This window comes from Rattus norvegicus, chromosome 2, assembly GCF_021556685.1.
Source record: "Rattus norvegicus strain SHRSP/BbbUtx chromosome 2, alternate assembly SHRSP_T2T, whole genome shotgun sequence".
NCBI classification, from domain to species: domain Eukaryota; kingdom Metazoa; phylum Chordata; class Mammalia; order Rodentia; family Muridae; genus Rattus; species Rattus norvegicus.
The window spans coordinates 149988785-149999230 of record NC_141535.1 but is presented as its reverse complement, the minus strand read 5'-3'; the positions used below and the strand labels follow the sequence as shown (position 1 = coordinate 149999230).

The 10446-nt window shown below is 37.1% G+C and overlaps 1 protein-coding gene across 2 annotated transcripts in view; it reads left to right on the top strand.

The window, feature by feature from the left end:
• The first annotated feature begins 4052 nt into the window (after positions 1-4052).
• Positions 4053-10446, top strand: part of Vom2r46 (vomeronasal 2 receptor, 46) — a 39145-nt gene continuing 32751 nt past the window's right edge. The window contains exons 1-2 of one of the 2 annotated variants that reach the window (NM_001099502.2): positions 4053-4432; positions 9868-10159. In NM_001099502.2, the coding sequence (NP_001092972.2) occupies positions 4197-4432; positions 9868-10159 (528 nt within the window). In that variant the 5' untranslated portion in view covers positions 4053-4196. The remainder of the gene's footprint in view (positions 4433-9867; positions 10160-10446) is intronic. The other variant, XM_087619476.1, reaches the window with a different exon arrangement.

Here is a 10446-nt window from a genome sequence, read left to right as displayed (position 1 = left end):
TGAATTTCTAAAGGGTAAATTTCTGTTACATGTATGTACAAACAAGCCAATGGTATACCCTCTTTTTTCTAGCAAAATCAAACAAGGCACACAAACATTTTCCATTGTCAAAAAAAAAAAAAGAAAAGAAAAGAAAAGTTGCTTCTAAGAAGTACCATGGTGCACAGCAAAGTCTGAAAGAACATTCTTTTTACAGAGTATGGAGTGACTTAGAGCAGGAGAAAACCTGATCTCAACATCTTCCTAAATAATAAGAGTACCCAGGATACATGAAACTAAGTTCAGTGTTGACTTCCTTACCAATTCAGAAAGTTCTGCATAGGAAACAAGGTAATATTTATTGTGTCCATCCATATACTGTCATAGCACAAGCATTTCCTGGTATTCAAAACATAACTGGGATTTAAACTGGTAAAAACCTGCAGAAATTATATTGGGAAATATAACAGGCGATGTCTGATGAGCTGTGACTGGACAAGGGATATGGTCCACTATGAGTTCACTACGGTAGATATGAAGGTCTGTCTTCTCAGAAAACCCGACACCATTCTTCAGCAGTGTACATGGGTCATGAGCTTTCACTAAATTCATACAACCTTTAAATACTCTTTGTATATGTTGAGTAGAGTATAGTGGGCTCAGATGTTCTCCGTGCTTACTGGCAAAGACAAGTCTGGACAGAATCTCTCCCTATTTTTAGAGGACAAACTGATTACTGCCAGGCTCTTAGAAACCTGCAAGGATGAAACCCAGCAAGGGACATTGGAGGAGCACATAGTCACATCTCAGACCCAGGAGGCTATGAGTGTTTATATGCAATTAATCATGATGGTTACTATATCAACATCCATATGGCATCATTTGCCTGAGTTCAGGGATTCTTAAACCTAAGTTCAAAATGCTTTGAGAGAAACAATGTCATCTTGATAGGGAATAAAACAAGTTTCCTACTGCTAACTCTGCAGCATTTATAATAGTATAGCATTGAGTTTGACTCTTGGAAATATGCACCCAAAGACAGAGAATGCATGCCACTCAGAGTAAAAATGAAGGAGTGCTGGGATATTGAGGAGAAAAGAGAGACAAATACTGAAGAGACTAGAGCTACATTCTAAGTACTTGGAATTCACTCATGTCCTTTATTTTTGGGGACTAAAAGAAGACATGGGCTTTTGTATCCCTATCCTAGCTTGCATTTGACTTGGAAACGTATGTCTTCTCATCTATGAAAAGAAAACCGAAACAGTCACCTGAGGTGGCATACTTGGAATGAGGCATTAAGCTCTAATAAGTGGACATTTCACAAAACTCCTCCCTGTGAGAGTACAGAGGTAGCATTTGTCACCTTTTGTTGACCTTTGTTGACTTCTATGACTTTAGGATGAAATTACTGTTCCTCTGATAGAAATAAACCAGTATTCTGAAGGGTTTCAAATTGGATACTAAATGCTGCTACAAAAATCAGAAGCCTCTTCAACCTGAATCTAATTCTCAATGCAAGAAAGACTAAGTCATGAGGATACCAATTTAAAGTATAAAATAGTCATTTTAAAATAACAATATAACTTAAACAGCATGTCTTAATATTATCGTCTCTAGGACACCATTTCCTGTGAGGATTAGGACAAGTCACTGTGGATGATAAACATAATTTGCCAAGAGGTATCCTTGGCAACCAAATGATAATTGTCTCAACACAGCTGCCCTCTGTGAAGAGAGAGAGGCCAACTTGAGTGAGACATCTTTCTGAGGTATTCTGGTTAGGTTATGGACTGATCCCAAAACCTCAGTAGAGATTCTCATGCTATTAGCACTGAGGAATGGTCCCTAACCAGTGAGACATTTGATTAGATGAAACCGAACTCTGAATATCATGTAGGGTTCAGGCTATTCACTATGTCTGGTCAGCAATACTTTGAAAGTATAAGGTAGATTATGTGAGGCCCACACACTTTGAAAAATAAAGTCTCTGTAGACACATGGCACACCGATAGCACTTGGTCAATGCAAGAGTGTCACTTCAGGGTGATTTTGAGGATTGAGCCAGCTATAGGGAAATGAGCACAGACTCCTATTCACCAGTAAGTTAGAAATAAGATCCCCTCTTTGGGAAACTCTGGAGTCAGTGGGACATGAACTATGCTTAACCAACACCTAATAAACCTTTCAAAGAGGATAGTGAAGTAAATGTACTTCATAGTGTGGTGTAGCCAGGATGACTGATGATTCTGACGATATCATGTGGAAAACAAATGCATGTTGGGTTACAGTAAGAAAAGTACTTGTGAAAGAATTGTTTTTAAAATGAGAAGGGATTTTATTCACTAGTATATTTTTATTCCTTATAGAAATAGAGGCCATGTTCTCTTATTCATTGAGATAATATAGAGAAATATGAGATAGTTAAAATTTGCATAACATATAGAGCTCTATTGTGTTGTGTAAGCATTGATTATAACTAAAATGAGTATGGAAACACAAGGTAACTGGCTGTAAAACTATAAGAAAGAGGAAAGGCACAACTTTTAACATCTTACTCATGGTGACTGCTTTTTTCCCCTAATAAAGATACTAGAGGGCTGGAGAAATAGCTTAACAGGTAAGAACTCTGACTGCTCTTCCAAAGGTCCTGAGTTCAATTCTCAGCAACCACATGGTAGCTCAGAACCATCTGTAATGGGATTAGATGCCCTTGTCTGCTCTGTCTGAAAAGAACTATAGTGTACTTACATAAAAATAAATGAGTCTGTTTTTTAAAAAAGATACTAGAGAGGCGAAGAAGTAGAAAATGTGGGTAAATTTGAGAAATTGGGAGTTTAATTTTAAGTGTTCTTTTGTTATCTTTTCTTTCTATTTTTACTGTATTGGGTTATGCTTTAGTCAGTGAATGAACTCAGGAGTATGATACAAGACCCTTATAGCCTAGTGTGTAACTAGATTATACCTGATTCTAAGTTCTCTATGTAGTACATTCATTTTATTATCAATATTAATATTATAAGTAAAACTTACACAACAAGGATTTTTTAAATTTTTTTTATTCATTCACCTTACATCCTAACATCAGCACCTACTTCTCCTCCCAGTGTCCCCTCACACTGATCTTCCCATTCCCTGCTCCCTTTTTAGAGAAGGGGAAGAGCCCCTCAGGTCATCTTCTTATCAGGTTCCTCTCAGTCCTTTTACCCCACCCCATTCCCACAGCCACATATCAAGTCACTGCAGGATTAAGCATATCCTTTCCCACAGAAGCCAGACAAGGTTGTCCAGTTAGGGAAACAGGGTGCAGAGGCTGGTAACAGATACAAGGTCAGACTCCAATTCAGATTTCGACTGACTCACATGAAGCCCAAACTGCACTGGTTCTACATGTGTGCAAGCAACATAGGTCCAGGCCACACTCTCACTTTGGTTGGTGGTTTAGTCTCAGTAAGCCTCCACTACAACCCTCAAATATTCCACAAGACTCCCGGAGCTCCATATGGTACAGTGCATAAATTCAACATTCTATGTAAAATTTATACATCAAGGGTTTTTTTTTCTTAGATTTCTACTGGCTCTTTAAAATGTTGTTGGGAGAAAAACCATGTGATCAAATGTTCCACACATTTTTCATGATCCAAAACTTGTACTGAATTTCATTTTGATAACATTCTATGAATTTTATTCTAAGAAGGAGAGGGGAAATGTTTGAAAATGAGGAGAGAGGAAGACTGGGAGTCTTGGAACCATGATACATTGACCTAGAAACAAAAAATTTGCCTCTGAGTGAGAGGATAGCAAGCAAGGGAGCAGAAATGGCTGGAGATGTGGCTCCACACCGGATTGCCTGCCCAGCATAAGATCATGGAGTTGGCTGCAGTGAGACTTGATGAGGCTGACAAAACCATACAAGTGGGAACAGTCTCTACCACTTAAAGTAGCATTCAAACTCAATCCCATGAGTCCGTCCCTACCATTGCAAAGCATACAGGATAACCAGGTAGCTCCTCTCAGAGGATTGCTCAGCTCCTATTCCAGATCCATAAATTGCAACTGATTGTGACATCTGTGTCTACAACATGAAATGATTTCCTCAGGAGCAGCAAGCAGGTCACTAGGTTAGGCACACGCACACTCCAACACTCCATTACTGTGCTTTCTTAAAACCTGTGTCACTTCAACACTTTCATTATCCTCAGGATCACCAAATTAAGATGGCTAGCAGAAAGAAGTGCTTGATTCTGGGATTAACTGTATTTTTGTGGCTTGGATTGTATGCTCAAAATGTAAACCAGAATGAGACATGCAGGTTGCTGCGCAAATTTAATTTGACTGGATACGTAGAAGCTGAAAACCATACTGTTGTTATTGGAGGGCTATTTCCTGTTCACTATAGGACCATGCCAACAAGTGACTCTGATGAGGAAATAGAATCACCCATGTGTGAGGGGTAAGTCACTGTTAAATCTTTCCTTTTTCACATTAATTTGTGTGGGCAGAAAAGAATGGATTGCTTGAAACCTAGATTTCAGTTGAAGTTCTCACTTTGGTAATATCTGCCTTTATCTCAGTTTATAGGGAGAGTGGTTTGCTGTGGTAGGTTCTCAGAAATTCGCTCCTCAGAGGTTCTCTTGGACCAGCAGCAGCAGTATCTAAAAGCTTGTTAGACACATAGAACCAGGAATTGCATACCTCCTTAGCAGAAGAAAACTTACACATTCAGACCTCTGCTGTTGTGTGTGAACACTGAGATCTGAGAAGCAGAGGTGCTGCAGCTTCACTGTTCATTGTTACAAGATAAAGTTCAAGTGCGCAGTCAGGAACTCTGCCTTGTGTCTGAGGAAAGGTTCATGATAGGATTCTGACTTTAGGAAAATCTGTCCCTACTGCTGTCTCCTGCTGTACCATATCAAAAAACTGGAATTACTAATACTCAAATATAGCAATTATTGACAGCCCATATGTCTGTTTTATATGTATCTAACACACATACAAGCATATACAAATTAGACATAAATAATAATAAATAATGCCAGAAATTAAAAGAAAATGAAAACAATAATCTCCAATAACATGGCCATCACAAAACTGCATTTTTATTTGTATATCCATTTTTTTGCATCTTTTAAGAATAAAGTTATTATTGCTAATAGTATGAGGGGACTAGAGTAAGTAATTATATTGGACATTGTATATTTTATAGCAGAACTTTCCATGATGTTATGTGGTCATTTTAGCTATTGCAGTTTCCTACATCATTATATCTATTTCAATCACAACTCCTTTACTTTCATACATGTTCCAAATCCAAGTAATTATTAAAAGGAGTAATTTTCAGAACCAAAGAAGTGAGATTTGTGATGAGTCCCTAGCTGACACTTTCCTCATCTCACTAAAAGATTCCCATTTTACAGTGAAAGGAACTAGAAGGAGTGAGAGATGATTCTGATATCACAGCAGCAGATCATCCCTTAATCACAGCTGCCACCTCTTTACCATAATGCCCCACACTAAATTTCCAAGATTTGAATTACTTGGTTTAGTCTCTAATTTTTATTAGAACTTTGGAAGATTATTTTCATCAAAAGGTCACATGTGAAATGCAATAATCCCTTTTTATTGATATTATTTTTCTATTTAGCTTGCAGAGATAGATCTTACCATTAACCCTAGTGTGCCAGTAAATTACAATGTAGACTAGGCTCACCTAGAAATTATAAAATTCCTCCTCATTCTGCCTTATGCTTTGATTAGAAGTATGTACATCATATTCTAGGTTTTCAAGTATTTCAATATTAATTCTTTGTCTATTACAAATAATTTGGTGGATCTGGGTAGATGATGGATCAGTAGTTAAGATGACTGGTTGCTCTGCAAGAAGACATCAGTTCTATTCCCAGTACCCACATGGCAGCTCGCAACTGTCCGCAACATCATTATACAGACATAGAGGAAGGCAAAACACCAATGCAAATAAAATAAATCAATTATAAAAAAGAATTAATTCTTTTTGTCCTATGAGAGAAATGATGTGAGAAGTAAAATTATCCTCTGGAAAAACTAATTTCATCACTATGGTTTTTTAAGGATCTGTGTAATATTGAAAATTATGATTTCAGTTGATACTTTTTAGTTTTATATTTTTAACATATTTCTTTAAAATTAGTTCTACACAATTCATTTTAAACTTTAACATTCCACAGTTCCCCTATTCACAACCATTTCCAATGTTCTCCAAGTATTTTGCACTTTCTTCGTGTAACGCAAGTTCTCCTAGTGTGACAACCCCTATACAAGACTCACTTTATGTAGAATTCAGAAGCTAAATTAGTGTTAATTTCATTGTGTCATCATTTATTTAACAGTAACTGACTGCTTCATGAATACAAGAGTGGGTGTGGAGAAGTTTGATATGGAAAACAACAACTTTTTCAAGATACTCGATTATGTTAAATTGTACACAAAAGGGAAGATTTATATTGTTCTGAAAATATTACAAAGAAATGATACTAAGAAGAGAGTGTCTTATATCTCGCTTTGGTTAAAGCACACACAAGTTAAATTTATAACATATTTGAAGAAAAAATTGATACACAGTGTGTAATAGTCCTGTGGGAATCATAACAGAAACCAATGAATGAGGAAATTTTTCCCCTAACCTCACATATTTACTTTGAGATGTTTTCCTTGTTAATCATTAAGGATGCCCCATCCCTTCTATGCAGTTTTAATCATTGTAGAATGGCTACTTCCTATTTCAATGCCTGTTCTGTTCACACTACTGCATCATCTCTCTATTGGAGGATTATTTTAAAGTAGAAAATATTACCATACAGTTCAGAAGCCAGATCTGGATGTTGAAGATTATTCCTGTTTTCCCAATTTGTAAATAACCCACTTTGGGGCAGATAGGTTTTTTCATTTGGAAAGAAATAATTAATAACTTGGTTAATTTAAAGATACAATTACAGGCTCAAGGCAGGTGAATATTTTGTAGACCTTGAAATGAAATCAAAGTTAATTTTGTGTATTTGTTATCTTTCTATCATCTACATCTCTACCTATCTATCTATCTGTCATTTATCTATCGACTTTACAGCCTGACCACCACATCTCCTCTTCTCGTAGAATTCCCCTCATAAAGTTTCTCCCCCACTACTTATCTTTTTCTCAGAGAATAGGGATATCACTCTGCCTCCCAGGTATTAACCCACCCTGGAACATCAACTCACTGCAGAACTAGAAACATTCTTTCTCCCTGAGGTCAAACAATACAGACCATTTAATGGAACTGGATCCACAAGCAGTCAAGAGAGTCAGGGAAAGCCCCTAGTCCAGGTCTTGGGAGACTGTCATGAATTCCAAACTGTATGTCTGCTACATTGTGCAGGGAGCCCAGGTCTAGACCTCATATGCACTTTGTAGGTTGGTTCAGTCTGTAGGACCTTACAAGGGTCAGGGTTGGTTTATTGTTTTGGTCTTTTTGTAGAATCCATATGCTCTCCACATTCATCAATCTTTCCCCCACCTCTTCCACAAGATTGCAAGTAACCAGACTAATGTTGGCTGTGAGACTCAACATCTGTTTTGGTTTGGAAAGGATTTAAGAGACATCTGGAATTGTTTTAACTTCTAAATGAATCCATGAACCTCAAGTCACTGGAGAACTATGTCTATCCTCTCACACTGAAGCCAGCAGAGAGGAGGGTTTGGTCACATGTCTTGCAAACTGCAAAAGATCACAAATGCCAGCAAAGACCACTATGCCCAGCAATATTTTTCCATCATCAGAGACAAAGAAAACAAGATATTCCAAGACAAAATCAAATTTAAACAATTTATATCCCAAAACTCAGCTCTTAGTAAGCACTAGAAATAAGACTTCACTCCAATGAGTCTAACTACACCCAAGAAGTAATTTCACACAAGGAAAACCAAAAGAAGAGAAACAGACACACACTATGATAATACCAACATCAAAATAGCAGCAATTTCCCATTGTTGTTCATTAATATCTCTAAACATCAATGAACTCAATTACCCTTTTAAAAAAAACACTGGCTAGCAAAGTGGACGTATAAACATGAAAAATCATTCTGCTGTACAGAACAAACACACCTCAACAAAAAAGATAGACACTATCTCAGAGTAAAATGCTGAAAAAGTATTGCAAGAAACAATAACAAGCTAGTGTAGACATTCTATATTGCTTTTAAGAGTACTTACTTAGAAGATGTACATTGCCATCAGTGTGCACTTGGAAATTAAGCAACAAGATGCTAGAAAATGTTCTGTTCTAGTCTCTTCTGCTTAATGCTTTTCCTTAATGGCGTTACCTCCCTGACTCTGTCTCAAAATTACTGACCATTTCTATGCTTGACTGTTTTTCTACTTGAAGGGTCTGTCTCCACTTGTAGGAACTCCTCACCACCTGTCTGTCTGCAGTGCTCTCCCCAGCTCTCTATCATCCTTCAAACACATGTTTAGCTGTTATAGTCTAGGATACATGGCTTTTGAATTTCTTTGCTCATGCATTTATTATCATCCAAGTTTTGTTTGAGATAAATGCATGTACATATATATAAATTTTGTTTGATTCTTCGTCCTTACAGAGATCAACATTTTCTGGAAAAAGAAGCAGAAAATAGGTTCTTGTTACTGTATTTATAGTATACAACACCACAAGAACTCAACAGCTGAACACTAAATGAAAAGAAAATCCAACAGAAATAGAAATTAGATAGACTGGTCTGAGGAGATGCCTCAGTTCATAAAATCTTACCTTGCTAGGAAGAGGACCTGGACTAAAGGCCCTAGATCCACCCAAAAACAGCTTGGCGTGGTGGCAATCTGCTATCCAAAGGCTCAGTAAGCAGAAACAGGAAGACTAATAGGGCTTCCTAAAAGCTGGGCCTAGCCATGTCAAGATTGAGAATCAGTGAGGAACGCTGTTTCTTACATTAAGATGGAGAGTGACTGAGAAAGACATTTGTCATTGACATCTCCGCACATAACAGAATTTGCACTCACAAAGACAGGAAGAAAAATACAAGCTAACAGTAAATATCTAAATTACTTTTGTGTATTTAAGTTACTGGATATTTTAAACTAAAGATATAAAATGAAATAGTACAGCTAGCTACAGAACATAGCAATAAAGCAGTTACTCACATAATTGCTATGTGTTTTGCTAAATTATAGTTAGAATACAGGTGAAAAAGAGGATGAGAAGAGAAGGTTTTGGTGTTGTTTCATGTTGAAGGACTTGGAAACAATATGGTGGTGAAACATAGGAACAATATGTCCCTTTGTAACAAATGCAAAACAAAAAATGAGAGGCTGATATCTACGTTTGTACATGTGAGTAATAAGAAGACAACTTCAGTTAAACATACCTCAACAATAACTTGTATTTTATAATTGAAACATAGCAGCATACAGAAATTTAAATTCTGACTTTAATAACATATGCCACAAGTATTTAATGTATTAAAATTATTTTATTATTATACTTAATATTCAGAAGAAAAAGGGCCCAGAATGTGAAAGTCATTGTTTCCAGTGACATTCAATGAAGTGAGGAAGCCTGTTCTGAGAGATTGTTAGGTTTGTTTGGTTATGAAAATTGTCAGTAGAAGAATAATTTTGAAAAGAAGAATGAATTTCTGAATGTAGTAGCATAAAAGAGATGTATAGGCCTAGAAAATGTAAACGAGTCACTTATAAAGACTTAAACCCTTTGATATGTACAGAAAATTGAGACACCTGTTGTTCTTTCAGCAAATGCTGTAATCACTCACTCAACTGAAGCTTCTTCCCTGACCTGCTTCCTCTTTTCCTAACCCCCTTAGTGGTCACTGACTCACCAAGGCTTTTCATTTCCAGGTTTAATTTCCGGGGTTTCCGCTGGATGAAAACCATGATCCACACAATCAAGGAGATTAATGAGAGGAAGGACATTTTGCCTGAACACACTCTGGGCTACCAGATATTTGACAACTGTTTCTCCACCACCAAAGCAATGGAGTCAGCCTTGGTGTTTCTAACAGGACAGGAAGAATACAAGCCTAACTATAAAAACAGCACTGGAAAATACCTCGTTGCAATTATTGGAGCAGGAGGATCAACTATGTCAGTTGCAGTTTCAAGAATTCTACAAAGTTACAGTGTACTTCAGGTATAGTGTGCTTAAAAAGAAATGCAAACACTTGCCAGGAGGGGTGGCCCATGCCTTTAATTCCAGAACTTAGGAGGCAGAGGCAGTTGAACTTCTATACATTTAAAGCCAACCTGTTTAACAAAGTGAGTGCCAAGACAGTCAGGGATGGTGAACAAGAATATGCTGTCTCAAAAAGATCAGAAAAAAAAGAGAGAGAAAAGAGGAGGTAATATAGGAGAGAGGAAGGAAAGTTGGGTGAAAATCTGCCATTACTTCTGGTTCACCAATAATCTTGCTCACCATTC